The sequence below is a fragment of the Pseudopipra pipra genome, chromosome 5, assembly GCF_036250125.1.
Source record: "Pseudopipra pipra isolate bDixPip1 chromosome 5, bDixPip1.hap1, whole genome shotgun sequence".
NCBI classification, from domain to species: domain Eukaryota; kingdom Metazoa; phylum Chordata; class Aves; order Passeriformes; family Pipridae; genus Pseudopipra; species Pseudopipra pipra.
Window position 1 is genome coordinate 30825529 of NC_087553.1, and position 16836 is coordinate 30842364.

The window sequence follows — 16836 nt, forward strand, 5'->3', positions numbered from 1 at the left end:
GGGCCTATACTTGCAAACTTCTTGATTTACATATCTGTAGATTGCTCAGATAGCATAATGTGTTTAAAAAAGGTTTATCTTGCTGGGTCTTGTTTGCCAAATACCAGCCTGGAACAAGTTTTTACAGCTGAGATACAATGGCCTGATAGAAATATTTATGGTAAAAATTCTGCCAACTATTTAATGCCAGCAACACCCTGGCCACTTAGTCACTGAAAAACGTTGTCAAAATGACTCTTCCTTTTGCAACTGGCAATATATTTGGAGAGTATTGCTTGGTGCTTCTAAGAGTAGAGGCTCCATGCTGGTTGGTGGTTAGCCATGCACACAGGTCCTGGGTGCCAACATCCCCGTGCAGCTCTGCCAGGAACAATAAGGGTGGGTGCTTATGCAGCACTTTTCATCTTCAAATGGGTTTGCAGAGGGTGTGGGACCCGCTTCTCACCAGCTGCGGTCGCTGTCGGCTGCAGAGCTGCAGTGGCAGCTCTTTTGTGGCTGGAGGCAGGAATAATCGCAGTGGTACATGCTGTCTGTCACTCCCACATGTTGCTTGGAGAAAAAGCAGCATTTGCCCTAAGCCAGGACATGCAGCACATCCCAGCTCAGGCACTCATCACTTGTCATGCCTGCCTGGAGACACGACTCCTTTATCAGGCTAAATAGACGAGGATCTCTTTATTAGGATATTTTTGATGGGAAACATACCCATGAAGCACCGAGACCCTATGGCTTCCTAAATCCTTTTGACTACCCTGTGTGTCACTGTGGGGGATTTTCTACTTCTTTTTGATCCTCATTTCATTTCTCAGACTTGGAGCACTCCTGGGTAAAGAATACCCATTATGCAAAATTATGCAATGTCTCTGCAGTGGCGTTACCATTCAGTGCCCTTGTGCAAAAAATGTTATGACATGGCAAGATCATGACAGGGGGCTTTGTCTTTGTGGAACTGCTGGGTAACCTTTCTGTGGATATGCCCTTGGGACATACTCAGAAGCAATGGTCTCACATATTGGTATGGACAGAAGCTACCTAGAATTTGGATAAAAAGGCAAATGTATTTGCTGAGCCATTCTTGGTAACACAACAGCTTGTACAGTAATATGTTTGTTATCATTGGCCTGATTTAGCAGCAGGGTACGTTCAGCGTATCTTCAATATATAAAAACCCATGAAAAATAATACTATGATCTAAGACCACTGAGCTTCAACATACGTGGTACATTGCCGGCTTCCAGTTAGGCTCAATTCTTTGAAAATTAGTGCCAGTTGTGTTTCATTAGTGCACTGAAAAAAGGGCCTGCATTTTTGTTTTTGATAAAGTTGCTGAATCACATCACTATGCAGAACATATTCCTCAAATGGCCTTTTTGTAATGATGCAAAAAACCAAAAAAAGCAAACCTATATCAAAAGATGAAACATATTATTTAGGTTATCTGAGGAAAAGTAATAGCATCCCTTTTATTTTTTTTAAGTTTATTTTATTTCTCACGCTGCATTGCCTGGGAATTCAAGGACATAGAATGTTCCTTTTCTCTTTTACAGCTGCATGACTTGTGCTTAACTATTTATGTTGCAATGCTAAGACATGCTCTTGCTCCCCAGGAGACAAACACTAAAGTATTATTAGACCTTAGTGCGTGGGGGGAAGAGTTCTTAGTATAATTTTTTATGTATAAATATTGCATGCTTTATGCCCGTTCTTAGATTTTTACCAGAATGTAAGTTATCTGGTGCACACTCTGGTGGCCAGTCTTTCTACAAGAACTCACAGGTGCAACATAGTGAATAATGCATGTGTATTTGCCATGTATTATGCACCATTTTTTTATTTCTAATTGTTACTTTTAAGTTGAGAACACACATACTACTCAGTCAAGAATCTCAGTAAAGTCACTGTTCCCAAACAGGAATTTTTTAGTTGCTAGTCTTTTGGTTTCTAAGGCTGAAACTGGATTGGTTTGATAAGATCCAGTTTCTGTTAAACTTTTTTTGGTCACAGCTCCCTATCTGTTTCAAAAAGAAAAAGAATCAGAAAAAGAAAAAAAACAACCCTCTCTTTTGTTGCATTATAATAAACATGGTAAGACAGAGGGTCCTGGTGCAGATTTGGGTCATGCACAGCAAATACAAGTCTGTCTAGGACAGGCCTTCTGGGCTTTGCAATCATACAAATAACTACCAGCTTTCTGGACCTATAATACAGGTATACATGGGTAAAAGACTACTAGAAATTTTTGTGTATGCACATGTGAATTTGAATACACATACTGTTCAATTCAGTCACAAAGCCTCTACTGACAATAACTAACTCTGCTATTTCTTATATTCTGTCTTCTGAATGCAGTTTTAGTACTGTCTCTGTTTAATACTACTTCTCTTACATTATCTGTGACATGGTTAGCCGTTTTCTAGTTATTCTTTTTGTTCAACAGGAAATGCCAGCTATTCTGATTGCATTTTTCCCTTACTTCTAGGCAGTGCTCTATTACTTCAATCGTAGGTGTTGTAATATGAAATTCTGCTCAACTTCCAAGCAAGCAAATCTCCATCCTGCAAAGTGCAGAGAAGAGCCTGAAGTGCTAGGACACCCCACTGACTGCAGAACAGGGAAAACACTGACATATCCTTGATTCCCTGTAGGGCACAAAGTGTGAACATGAAGAAGAGTGAAGGAGGAAAAGATGGCAGGTATGGACCTGCAGCTCTCTTGCCTATGTCCTGAGAGGTGGGTTCTGCTGCTGCTGCTTCTCCTGTTTGCAGGGCAACTGCCTCTGGCCCTTGCATAGGGCTCTGCTTCCTAAGACATTTTCATCCTCTCGGGGTTTCCTAAGACATTTTCATCCTCTCAGGGTCGTCACTTAAGGTCGAGAACTCCTTTAGCTCAGGAAAAGAAGGCGACCTGCTCCCTCTATAGGCTTTTCTGGTTGTTGCTTTTATGAATCAGCCATGCAGGGGCTCAGAGCTGCATGCAGGCTTTGAAGGCTGGCAAAAACACTGAAGTGAGATGGATTTTGCATTTCTTTTAAATTTAGAGATGGTTTTGTGTGTGTATATATGCATGAATATACATTTATGTGTGTATGCATGTGCGTGTGAATAAATATATATATGTGTGCACACACACGTTCTGTAGCACCTGTGTATGTAGTTACTTTTTGTGCGGAGGTCACACATCGAACAATTTTCACTGTTTAGTTTTAGTCTTTTTTTAAAAAACAATGCATGATCCATTTGTGTGTGAACTTTCTGTTTGTTAATAGTTTATGACAACAGCCTCTGGACCGCATCCTACCCTTACTAATGGAAGAGACACCATCTGAGCCAGCAGTTCCATAAAGCATGCTTCCTCCCCAGTGCCCACTATCCCAAATGGTTTTCTCTCCTTTCTGTCCCAGCACTGTGGTTTCTGGCATCGTTCTGGTAAGAAAAACAACCTGTATTAAGAACAACTCTGTAAGTAAAAAAGGCTGTTTGTAATTTGGATCAGCTCAGTGACCTGATTTACAGCACAAACCCAACAACAGTTGCAGAGCAGCATGAGTGTGAAGAAGCAGCCGGAGGCAAGGCAGGGATGGGAGACAGACATTCCCAAGCTGTCCTTGCAGCTGAAGTTCCCCTTTGTGAAACTGCAGCTGCCAGTGTACCTTTGCTCTGGCACAGATATCAAAGGGAATTCCCCTGCAGTGCCTGAAAGTAACACTTTAGGGAAGAACTGACACATTGGTGAGTTATATATTAACCATTGTAGAGAGTGGCAGAGTAACAAGGGCAGTGAATTACTGATAAAGAAAAATAGCCACATTTCCATTATGCAAGGCATGGGTAATAGCTCCTAGGAAAAGACTGCCCAGCTTTTTCCACTAAATTATGCTGTTTTCAATTCTTCCATACTTTCTTAAATGTGAATACATTGTTCAAATGTTTTCAATGCTAAATAAATGCCTTTGGCTGTTTCTTGTGGGGACCCAAGGGGAGAAGGTAGGAAATGTTTTAGCTAAAATGATGCAGCTATTTCCAAGTAAGTGTTAGAAGAGTAGCATACAAGTTTTCAAGAGTTACAGAAAATAGTAATCATTGCAATCATTCAGCACTGTGCTCACTTTTCCTTCCCAAGGTCTGACCTTGCTCTGTGTTCAGCATTATCAGAGGTCTGCTGCAGTGAAATTTATGTACTTATGTCTCTTAGGACACAAATTAATTGCTTTAACTTAAGTTTAAAAGCAGAACCTTGCCAGAGATGACAAATATGAGTATTATATATCACCAGTTAAATGACTAATGTTTTATTTGTCTTTGAAGTCTTTGGTGGAAGCTGAAGCATAATGGTGAAAGAAAAAATAATGTAAGTTACATAACACCTCACATATGGAATTCATAATGCTCTGTTTTTATATGGAATAAATTGCTCTTCAGGGGTCATATACATATATATAATGAGGATGATTTCATTTGGTGTCCAATATGTGCTGGACGTGTATTCAGGAGATTCAGGAGATTTAAACTTTTTGACTGAATATGAGATTTTTTACAGAAGATCCTTCTTTTAGTCAGTATATTCCACTATTTAACAAAAAGAAACCCTGGCAACATTTCAATTCAATTGTTTAGTTTTTAGGAGAAATTTTTTGACTTTCAAACCCACAAAATTTATCCTTGTTTTAGCTCAAAATACCATGTTTTTGAATTGAAAAAAAAAAACCCTTTTTCTTTTTTTTTTCCAAGTACTTCTTACTTCAGTAGTGATATATTTCCTTCAAATTGTATGTTTGGAATTTTATTGCATGGAATTTTTGTAGCCAAGGCTTTAAGCACTCTTACATAATGAATAATATAAACCAAAATCCATGAGGTCTTTTTATCAGGAACTCAGCTAGACAGGCACCTAAAGAAACTCTTTTTCCACTCCTTTATTATAGGAAGCATACTCTGTGCTTGTCAAGGTGAAACAGAAGAGATTCAGATAATACATATTAACCTGTACTGGAGAGTTGAGGGTAGGCCGTGTTCAGGGCAGGATGCTGCTCAAATGTGTTTGGGAAGGGAAGTACTCACAGGGGTTGCTTAGCCACCCCTTAGAGCTGCTAAACACTTCATGTAGGTCAGGGTTGTCCTGGGATGTGGAGGCTGCATCATCCCACCCTGACCTCTTCAAGAAAACAGAGGCACGAGTAAGAGAGAAGAAAATGAATGATTTTGCTTAAATATCTGGTGCTGTAGCAGCCAAGGAGGCAACCTGGGCCAGCGGAGAAGAGCACTGAAAGGCAAAAATGGGTAGCCAGGATTAGGTCAAAAGAAAAACTAAGCAAAAACAGAGAGAGAAACACTTAGACAAAGGCTTAGCCCAGGGATAAGTGATGCATAATTTCTATGAAATTAGTAGAATCCAGGATACAAGTGTACTTAGGAATAGTGTGGTGGTTGTTCGGATGCAAGGGCATTGCATGTATACTAGCATTGCAGATACTGAACGTCATTAAATTGGTGCCAGAGGTTTGTCACATGCATCAATTTGGAATTGCTACCACTTTTCTGAGTACAGTGTGTCCAGATGATTATTACATGAGTCCGCAGTAAGAAGCATGGAAAATGAGTTGCATGTAAGTTATACTTGTATCTGATATTTAGACTCTAAGAAAAGGGGAAAGAAATGTAGGTCTTTTATGTGACAATTTTGATTAGTCTCTTCAGAAAAAAAATTGCTTTGTACGTGGTCATAAATTAAACACCTGTTGTGATGAAAACACAGCACCATCAATTTCCGCTTGTTGGAAATGTTTTGCATATAAGCTTTGGCAACATCGTTTCTCTTTACAGGAAGGAGACTGCAAGACAATCCAGCATTACCTTTCGGATGGTTATACCATCCCACTACTGTATTGCAATACCAGGGTGTTGCAAAGAATGCCTTAAAATGTGGGGCTACCCAAACCTAAAAAGGCTTGGGAGTGGCATATTTGTTACTGTACACATGGCCTCATCTTAAAAGAAGATTAACATTAACAAACTTAAGATAGTGGAAAGTTGGGAGGAGTTGGTATAAATTTCATTTCAGCAACACTATGGTTCAAATGAAAAAAACCCATTATTGTCATCATCCTCTTTGTCAGTTCTACCTGTAACTGTTCCTTTTTATTTCAGCAGAGGCAATCACCACAAAAATCTGGATGAACAAACTTCTCATGTATATGGCAGGGCAACCTCAGAAAGTGGTGTGCACAGCAGCTGGTATTGCTGTCTTGGCTGCTGGTCAGGGCCATGAAGATCATGCTCCAGCCTGGCTGCAGGTACCTGTGACTGCAGGGCAGAAGAGGGAGCTGCCAGTAGCTGCCAGTGCCCAGCTCAGGTGTCAGACTTATGCAAAGTCTAAACTATGCCACTAAACAATGCCACTTATGAATACAAAATTCCCCTGTTTCTTTTTTGCTTTAATGAGAAGAGCTTTGCAGATGTGGGGTCAGGAACAAAAGTAGCCAGTATTTCCTCTCTTTCTACATGCTAATCAGCCCTGTTCATGGGGCACTGGCTAATCCCTTTGGCTTCTGAACTGAGGAAAGAAGATGCTCCTCTTCCAAGAAATTAATGAATCACCCCTTTTAGTACATGCATGACTACATTGTTAAAAGCAGTCTTAATCACTCACTGAGAAAAACGTTATGATCATTTCTCTCTTTTAGTTGTTAACTGGAAGCCTTGGGAATTGTGACTCACAGCCTGTGTGCTGTGGCAAGCCCAGAAAGACTTCAATAGATTTTTAGCTAGTTATAGGAGCCCCCTGCATCTTATTCCTCACATCTTCCTTGTATAGGTATAACTTGGAAAAATGGTAAATTTCTTGGTTTTGTACTATTCTAAAAATCACTGCTTTGCACATGCATTTGACCTGAACTTTACACCAAAGTTCAAAGAAGAGAAGCATTTTTGGTAGGCAGTCGACTTCTAGCAGGGAATAGGGCAAAACAGCTCCTGGGCTGGAGGAAACCCACCCTCCATTTTTCCTTTACTCTGTAGTGGCGTTGGACATACCACGCATACAGTGGTTTGCCTGGTTTGTGAGCATAGGACTGTGTGTCAAGAGGGCAATGAAATAAGAAAAAAGGAGTGGTAAGAGTAAATTAGAAGGTTCTTGACAGCTTCCTGGAAAGAGGATGAATGGGTCTGAGGTTCAGTGTAGGAAGAGGATCCCCTTGAAGGCTCTCCAGACACAGTTAAGCATTTTTTTTTTCCTACTGTGAAGCATCAGCCTCAAAAATACATCTAGTCTACTCATTAAATGTAAATTGCTAAGGATGACAGGGATAAGTAACAACAAAATCTCCAGGTAAGTGGTATACTTAGAGATGCTTCAAAAAGGTACTTGGAATCATTGTATGATCTTGCCCTTTGGGCTGTGCTGGTAGAGGTAGAAGGGTAGAATGGCTCAGAGATCCTCTGCTTTAGCAGAGACTGCTGTGACACATTATCTCCATCAGATGACAATAGTTTTCTTTCAGCATCTTTGCCTAGGACTGGATAGCTAGCTTTTTGTTTCTCGGGCTGCAATTGCTGGGAAAAGTATTGCCATCAGCTGTAGGTCTTAGAAATATCCTTTCATATATGTAAAGGAAGTGGGGTTTATTTTGAGACAGTCTCACTCCCCTGGCGTGTTGCTTGATGAATGTAGTCTCTTGATGGAGGCATGCTGCCATGGAGGCACAGCCTGTGTCAGCTCAACTTTCAAAGAATGACACAAACCACTGTGGAGGAAGCAGATGTTCCCAGTGGTATCACAAATAAAGAACTGACAAGGACACATTTGGGAAGAAGGGCATGCTAAAGCCCCAGCAAAACTGCATTTGGTGGGTTCAAGGGAGGATTCAGTGAGACCAGAGGTGAAGAGAGAGCCTTGCTGGGAGATAGCTCTGGAGAAGAACAGAGAAGCTCCAGAGGCCTCCCTACCCATCACAGGCTGTTGGGTGGTTCAGGTTTTGTGTGATGACCATACAGATGCAAAGGAGTGTAACTTGTAGAGCTAAAATCCCAGCCATCCTCTGGATGGGTACTAAATGGTCCTAAAAGGTCAGTGTGAAAGACCAAATAGTAACTGTACAAAATTCTAGCCTTTACATAGTTTTGTCTTGGTAGGAAATAGCCAGGACCTTGACAGTTGTAAGTGAACAGACCTATTAAAATCATGTAACTGTTTTCATGATGCAGATTGCTATAGTAGCCAGCACTTTTTCTTTGTGCATGGCAGACATCAGGAAACCAACATCTTTAATGGCAAACAACAATTAATTTCTGACTGCAACATCTGTTTAAAGTATCTTTGATACTCTTAAAATATTTCAGTTTAGTAACCTCATTCAGCATCAATTTCTGCTCAGATCTCAGAGCACCTTTTAATATCTGCTGTTTCTTACATTCATAAAAATAGTACTTAAACATCAAATGATCCTTTATAAATGTAAGACTCATGGGCCACTTCAGTAAATTGCTTATTGCAACTAATTGCCCACCACTTCACAAAACTCCTTTCTGTTTTTGGGCCCTTCCTTGCAAAGCCCCCATGAGACTGAGATAGACTCCATATCTAATACTTCAATATTTAGAGTACAAGATTGTGACACTCAATGTATTTTTTTTCCTTCTAGATCCCATATATTTATAAGGCACAGGCCTCCTTTTTAGACCTCAGAGCAAGGCCCTTGCACTGTGCAACTGGAGGATTCCCTCTGGTTCCCACACTCAGCCAGGTTGAGTGGTTGGCTATGGTCTCATACACCTCTCTGACAGATACATGCACACACTATCTGCCTTTCCCTGTCAACAGAGCCCCAGGCTGTGTTTCTACCTAACAGGAACCTCAGTCCTTAATGGAAATCAAGTCAGGATGATCACAAAAGCCTTGCCCAGTCATGAATCCTGTGTGATGATTCTTATCTTTCCTTACTGTAGCCTGGAATATTGATTTCAACACCTCACTGTGGTCAGGTCCCACTGTGTGCAAGGGAGCCAAGGGTCCAGCCTTCAATATTTGACACCTATTGGGAGATTTCTTTGAATGTCTTGAACCACTGAATTCCTGCTCATTTCTTTTTCAGCCTCGGGCCAGGCAATAAAATGGATTTCCTGTACAAATTGGCTGTGGACATCATATTGCTGGGCAGCTGAGAAATGCTGTAGCAGTAGATGACCCTTGCCTCCTTCCTAAAGACAAATGACATTTTTACTCTTACATTTTTGCAGCTATACTGCCGGGGTCAGTAAATACAGTATACAGGCTTAAAAACTAAGGATTTTTATGCAAATGGGTATTGTCCAGTTGCCTGCCAAAAAAAAGGGATTTATTATTCACTATGGGAAATCTCTATATCTGATCAGAAATGTGAATAAAATACCCTACCTTCAAAGTCTACACTGAATAATACACATTTCCATTTCTTGCTCATCCAAATCACCTGGCAAACTTATTCAGAGATTTTGGTGCACTAAACACGTATTCTAGCCAAGTACTTTATTCACCACTGAGAACTTTTTCAGATTGGATGATTTTAATTGGTTTTGTAATCTTAAATCTTAAAAAAATCTTTATATGACTCTTCTCTTGGGTATTTGGTTTTAAAACTTTTGAGGCAGAGATGACCTATGCTATAGCCTTCTACAATATGTAATATCCCATTTTGGAGGAGCCATTTCAGTATCATTATAATGCCAGACTGGAAGTAAGGAGTGAATACTTATTTCTTTGGAGTAAATGCATCATTGGCATTGCTCTTACCATTACAGCTAACAATCAACTAAGAAAAGAGAGGTATAGAGACCAGGCTGTGGTTACATGGCTTGGTAAATCTGGCTTCAGGGTACTTAACAGTAGATCAGAAAAGTTACTAGCTCAAAATAGCAAAATTCCAGGTTTTGTGCAAACTTATTCTACCTAACAAAATGTGTTAATATTGTTTTAAAGCAATAACTTTCTTCTGGCCAGCTTTAAATGGATTTGATGGGGGAGATTTTTGCCTGCAATCAGCTTATAGCCAACAGAAAGTATAAAGCTGCTTTAACACGGTAACTCACACTCTTTTTAGCTCAGAAGATACAGAAATTCAGTGGTGCATGTGTGTTTGTTCCAGATTAAATTTATATTGTTAGTTGACCCAGTAATGCATGTAGCTGGCATTAATGACAGGGAAGCCTCAGTTGTTGAAGGGTTGATTCTTGATAACTATATAAATGTAGCATTTCATCATCCCACAGGAAATGCATTTGTTATTTTCTTTCATTGATTCCCAGTGCTTCTTTGCCTTAGGCTTTAGTATATACATTTTATTTTCCATTAAAAAAGTAGGTGGGTGTTTTTTGTGGGTTATTTTTGTGGGGGCTTTTTTGTTTGGTTTTTTTCTTTTTTTTGGTTGGTTTGGATTTTTTTTGTTTAGTTGGTTAGTTTTTTGATTTGTTTGTTTGTTTGTGGTTTTGTTTTATTTTTTTTTTACTTCAGTATTTTATGAAATTACAAATCTTACCTGTTCTATGCCAGGAGAAGAAGATGATGAATGAAAAGTCCTGCTCGTTACGCTTTTAGTGTGAACATTGTAGCTCAAAAAACCACAAAACCTTAACCTCTTAGCAAGAGAGATTTTTAATCCTCCTTTACTTACACCCAAGATTCTTCCTCATGTCTAAATCATTACTACAATTGCTACATAGACAGGTTTGGCTAGTCCTGCAAGAAAATCAAGGGCTGGCCAGCCAGCATTTAGCAGTGTAATGCTGTACAGCATAAAAATAGCATTTTGGTTTCTAGATGCAGTAGACTTCTAACATTAAAATACAAATCTAGAAGACTTTGAGAGGTTAACTTTATAATAGATGCTGTTAAGCATTAGGTGATTAGTGTAATGCTATGGGAGTATTTGTTTACTGTTTTAAGAAAGCCTGTCAAACTCCTTTTATAGTTAAAATTTGCCCTCTTTATTTAGCAGCCTCTATTCTGGCCATTTAAAAATATTTAACTGAATTGCTGATGCAATGCATGTACACAGTGACTCTCAACAAAGCCAGCATTTATTGCATCTGTTTATGTACAAAGCCATGAACAAATAGAGCATTAATGTTCAGAGTGTTGGAATCAATGCTGTATGGACTTTCCTATATTAAACCCCCTCCCTCCCTCCCCCCCAAAAAACCCAAACCAAACCAAAACCAAAACTACCAAGCAAAAGCTTGTTAATGCATTTAGTTTGATTTTTGTTTGAAAAAAAACAACCCAAGTCAGACCTTCAGCATTTTTTGTAGATATGCAAAAGGGTAACCAAAATGATGCCCATAACTACTATCATTAAATCTTTATACGTGACATTGAAAATTCATTTTATGTTTCTGCTGTAACTACGAAAGTCCTACTAAGGTTAATTTTAGTAATCAGTAATACTGACATCCCCTACAACCTGCATAACTATTTCCCCTACTTATTTCATTTGGCATTTCAAACATTTTGCTTCAAAATTTTTGAAACAGTCTCCAACATGCCTAGACTGATGGAGATGAGTAAATTTGTGTTTAAGAGCAGGGAAAGAGAAATTATACATGTATATTAGCATATGCCAAAGTGGGAAGATAAGTAACCCCAAAAAATCTGTTCTTTCAAATATTGTAATTTTAGTTTGCAGTGGAATTCCACAAACCTCTTTTCTTGTTCATTTTCACCCATCTTCTGTGCCATTAACTGGAAAGTGCCTAGGAGACTTGCCAGCAAGTCCTGATGTCTCTGGAGTAATTGGATCAGAATGGCCATGGTATCACCACAGCTTTTTATGGTGGAATTTGGAACTGTTTGTTTTGTGGCAGGCTTTCAACTTTATGTAGAATAATTTCTTAGCTGAGGCATTTGGCAAAGGGTGCTCTGCATGACTCAGCAGCAGACCTTCTCATCTCAGATTTGGTTATATTAATATCAGGTCTATTTTTTCCATGAACTCATACATATTTATGACTTACATTCTCTTGCATGCTGCTGGGCTTTCTCTAGTTCCAGTGCCTGTCTCTCCAGCTACTCCACCAAAGCTACATGGCATAGACTACACAGGGATTCAGTCTTGAGGTGAATAGAAAAAAAAATCAGTGACTGGAGCAATTTTTTTGTTTTTAATAGAGATAATTCTTTCTGTCCTTAATTGGAGTTTCCTGGGTAGAGCTGTGCAAATTTTACAGCATTCAAGTTCTGTAACACTAGAATGAAGTCATGACTTTGAGATCTTGGATTTGGTATTAATGTTAGCCATTTAGCCCTTATTAGTACACATTCTTGTTACTCATGCAACTAATTGCACTGACTTGAAAGAGGCTTTCTGTAGCACAGGAGCTGGCCCCCAGTCATCATCACAGAGTCAGCCTGGTTCTAAAGCAGCTGAGCAAACACACTCACTCTAACACTTGCAGGGTGAAGTACTTATGCTCTGGCCAACCTCTGCAGTACCAGGAATGAAGAATTGAAGAGATGTTATTTTTCTGAGAAGGGAGATGGGAAGGGAGAGTGAGAAGGGAATGGGTCAGGAACCATTTGTGACTAGTTCAAGCATAGACTAAAACCACCCTTTGGTTTTCGCCTAGCTCCTAAGGGAAGCAGAGGTGACCTCTTGTGACTTTCAGTGTCCTTTCCTTCTGCTCCCCGCTCCATACCTTTCGAACCCATATGGCAGTTTACATCTGAATTGAAACAAGCATAGATAACTCAAAGACATTTACATTTCTTGGGGTTCTGACAAAATTAATGACTGGGTAGAGGTGAAAGATCCATGTTTATGCTACTGGAAAGATCAGCAAGTCAAGCTCCTGTGCAACTCTGAACTGACCACAGCACATCCTGTATCCTGTGTGGTGGGGACCCTGAGTGGCCTCGGAGAGACAGAAGATGAAGTTTCTGTAAAGGTGAAGCTGTGAGATATGTTCTTCATGGGACAGTAGACTTCATGTCTTTCACTGCTCATAAATCATTTGGTTACCATCACCTAACTGATTGCCAATAAATTTGTTAATTTATTAAATATTAGTAGTAATATTGGGCTCTTCTATAATGCTCTTCATCACAAGATTCCAATTTCTTTTCACAATGGAGAGGTATCAGTATTTTCTTTTTTATAGCTGGGGGATGTTACTCAGAGGACCAGTTTTGGATTGAGTACAAAATTATACACTAGCGGCCAAAGCCACAAGTTAATTTTGATGTGCTAACACCGCTTTAAAACCACCCTAAATATTTTTTCAGGCTAAACACATTTGTTTCTCCTAATAAAGTTGAGGGGGAAACAAAAGTTCAATAACAAAATACCGAAACTATCGAACTGTTTTGAAGGCAAGATAGATTTTAACACTTAGCCATTGTCCATTTTAAAGTATAGATCAGTAATGAATACAGATTTTCATATTTTGAGATCTCTGAAAAGCCTTTTAGCTGTTCTTAAGTGGATATCTTAGTTCTCCTATGGCTACTGTGGAGCAGATGTACCCTATATATACAGGTGACAGGCAGGGAGGCAGCTGCCAGCCTTAGCACTGTCTGGCAAGGTCCATGTACCCCCATTATATAGCAGTGGCCCATCTGTGCTGCTAAGCAGCTCTGCCTTCAGTTGAAAATGCATTTTTTCCCAAATCTGCACTTCATAAATCTTCCAAATTTTGTCATATGCTTTTCGTAGAATCATTAAGGTTTGTAAAGACCTCCAAGGTCATCAAGTCCAACCTTTGACCAAATACCACCATGTCAGCTAAACCATATCCTTTAAACAACCTGTGCTCAACTGAGCTTCTTAGAGTTTAACTTGAGGGAGAGCTTCAGAAAAAGTTATGGGTAAATTTGAAGGCTACTTGCTGAAAGTATATGAACAGCACATAGTGACAGTCAAAAATGGACAGTTAAAGAGTTAGGAAAAAGAAAACTAATTGGAGGCTGATTTTATAAATAGGATACTTAAAAATAACATCTTGAAAAAATGGGTACTTTTCCAGTGTAGCATATCATGAATCAAAGGAGCTTGTGACCAAGAGATTTTGAGATCAGGAATTTACGTGACTGAAAATAATCATCTTTATAAACACTGAAAACACGTAGGACAATAGCCCAGAAACTTTGCAAATTTATAGGCCAAAAGTCTAAGCAAGCTACGGATATACATTATGTTCCTTGCCATTTTGTACCAAGTGACAGTGGTTTCTTGTAGCCCTCAGTTGTGGTAGAAGATTGTGTGGACACCAATTCTTGTGAGCCATGGTCCAGAAGTCACTGCTTTTTATTTGGCTATATGTGTAGCCATTAAAACAAATAGACAAACAACAACCCCTCAAAACCCCAACAAAACCCAGCAGTTATTTTTTGGAAGACATGAGAGGTGCTGGTGCTCACAGGGGCATCCTGAATACTGCTTGTACAGTCAAAAGACTGATTTCAGTTATCTATTGAAATAAAGGCGTGCTTGCTTTGACAGGTGTGCAAGAGGTTGATATAGTTCAGACTTTCAGCCTTCAGCTTCTGTTTAGAGGATAAGGTGTCTGTTCCCACCTAGTTTCTGAAAAATCTTTTCTGTGATTGTGATCTGAGACTTTCCACTGCCAATGGACTCCTTAAAAAGGCACCTTTTAATCTGCCTGTCACCAAACCCTTCACAGAGTTCATGAGCTTGAATGAAATGAAAATTTACAGCTCCCTTGTCTGAGGACACAGACTATATACTAGCATAGCCTGAGACTTCAATACTAGGACAGCCCATGGTATGAATTCATAAGCATTACCATATGCACAATAATTAAAACCAAGGACTTTCACTGAAAATGAGACAGATTTAATATTTTTCCCCCTAGATCTCTGCCCCAAGGGTGAATTTTTATGTGCATTCTCTGGTATGTAACAAAAGCTGTCACACTGCAGTCTTTCCTTGCAAGCAGGAATCAATAGGGTCTCTCTCTCCTCTCTCTGGCCACCTATTTAAATTTGTAGGAACTTCATATCTTTGAGCTTTATCTAGCTCTGTTGTATTTGATTGAAATTGGCCCATGGATTGTGAAGGAATGGTGGTTGGACAGGGAAACAGATGCATGTGTTCACTCAAACATCCACACTTATGTATTCCTTGCAAGACTTGTTTAAGAAAATCCTCCTCCAATGTAAGACTTTTAACTAGTGTCCTCAAATCTCTATCATCTTCCTCTGAGCACTCACGAATTGCTAACCTAGGAGAGTAAAAAATGTGCTGCGAAGATGGGCTGCTTAAGTTACTTGAGTATGGCAAACTGAGCACTCCAGGAGTTCATGGCCTAGGCTGCCACTCACTCTTTTTGAAATATCTGGTAAAGGGAGCGAGATATTAAAATTTGCAGTCATTTTGACTAGCTTTAGAGCAAATGTCTACAGCCTACCTAGATATTTAAGGATCAATACAGCTCTACAAAACCAATTCTATTCCCACGATTAATCCCATGTACAAAATTCAGAAACAAACCTTATTGCCAAATTGCAAAGCTATTTTGTACTATGGAGACGTGAAAATTATGTCTTGGTTGTGACCAAAGACGTTCATCAGCTGAAGCCATTACCCACTGTGTGTGTGCTCTTAACCTGCCTCGGTTGTGGACCCAATGACATTAACAAGAAACACACTGGAACATGTAACAGGAGCAAACATGAGCTCAGTCATACAACGTTGCCTTGCCTCAAGCTTTAAGCTGCTACAGCCAAATCCTTCTGGTCACGTGCTTGTAACTCACACAAAGTCTAAGGATTTTAGAGTGCTTGGAAACGTCAACTTCTGAGTGGAAAAATATTTTTGATCTTTGCAGCACAACTGGTACTCTGCTCTGATATTTGTTCTAGTCGACACAATTAGTCACTGACCGGGTTTATTATTTACTTGTGACCCTTTGTCTTGCATCCAAAGTTGCAGCTTTAGGATAGAACAGGGAACTGTAACATCTTGAATTGCATATTCTAGAGGGTAGTGGTGTTCCATCAAGTCCATGTCTGATGTGGGGTTTTGCCTCAGCACCTACAGGTACAGATTCTTTCTCAATTAAACTGATGCTTTTGGGTTGTAGGGGCTTTTTTTGGAAGGTAGGTGCATGTTTGTGCAAGCAGAATGTCCTTTTCTGATATTTAAAACACAACCTCACACCACAAGATAGTATTTTCACTTGAGGGCTTGAAGGAAAGAACTGCTCCTTCAGAATTACATTTCCAGTTATCCGAACAAGTGTGCTTCAACAATCCTCACTGAGCGCGCATTTCTCAGTACTTTAAGTGCCGCACGAGTAACAAAGTAACACGGCGCTACGTTTGCGCTTTGCCTCATCCAGTGAGCCCAAAGCTGCAAGTTCAAACTACGGTCTTTTTCCTTCTCCCGGCCGATGCCAGAGTAATGACAGTAGCGAGGGGCCGCAGCTGTCGGGCGCCGGGGGCAATCCCTGAGGGGAGAACGGGGGGCAGGCCCGGCTTCCTCGGGCTGCGCGGCACTGCAGCCCGATGGCGAGGGGCAGAGACACCAGCGCCCTCCCTCCTCCCCCCCTCTGCCCTCAGCAGCCGGGACCCCTCTCGTGCGGCGGAGACTCCTGGCAGAGCGCACCGAGAGCTGCGGCGCTGGGTCGGTGCGGCGGGCGGCGGCCCGGCCCGAGCTCCCGCGAGGCCATCGGGCACAGACCCCATCCCGTCCCGCGGGGCAGCCCCCGCCGCCCGGCGCCCCCTACACCTCTCTACCCGGTTTCCCTTCCCCCGGCTCCCCGGGGCCGGGCGGCGGCCGCAGCCCCGTCCCCACGGGGCCCGTCCCTCCCCGGGGCGGGGCGCGGCGCGGCGGCGGCCCCGCCTCCCCGGCCG

At 40.8% G+C, this 16836-nt stretch overlaps 1 protein-coding gene across 1 annotated transcript in view; it reads left to right on the forward strand.

Moving 5' to 3' along the window:
• Nucleotides 1-13024, forward strand: part of LOC135414564 (uncharacterized) — a 131406-nt gene extending 118382 nt beyond the window's left edge. The window contains exons 12-13 of the mRNA XM_064655464.1: nt 2646-2693; nt 3266-13024. Coding sequence (XP_064511534.1) covers nt 2646-2675 — 30 coding nt within the window. The 3' untranslated portion in view covers nt 2676-2693; nt 3266-13024. The remainder of the gene's footprint in view (nt 1-2645; nt 2694-3265) is intronic.
• Nucleotides 13025-16836: the final 3812 nt, after the last annotated feature.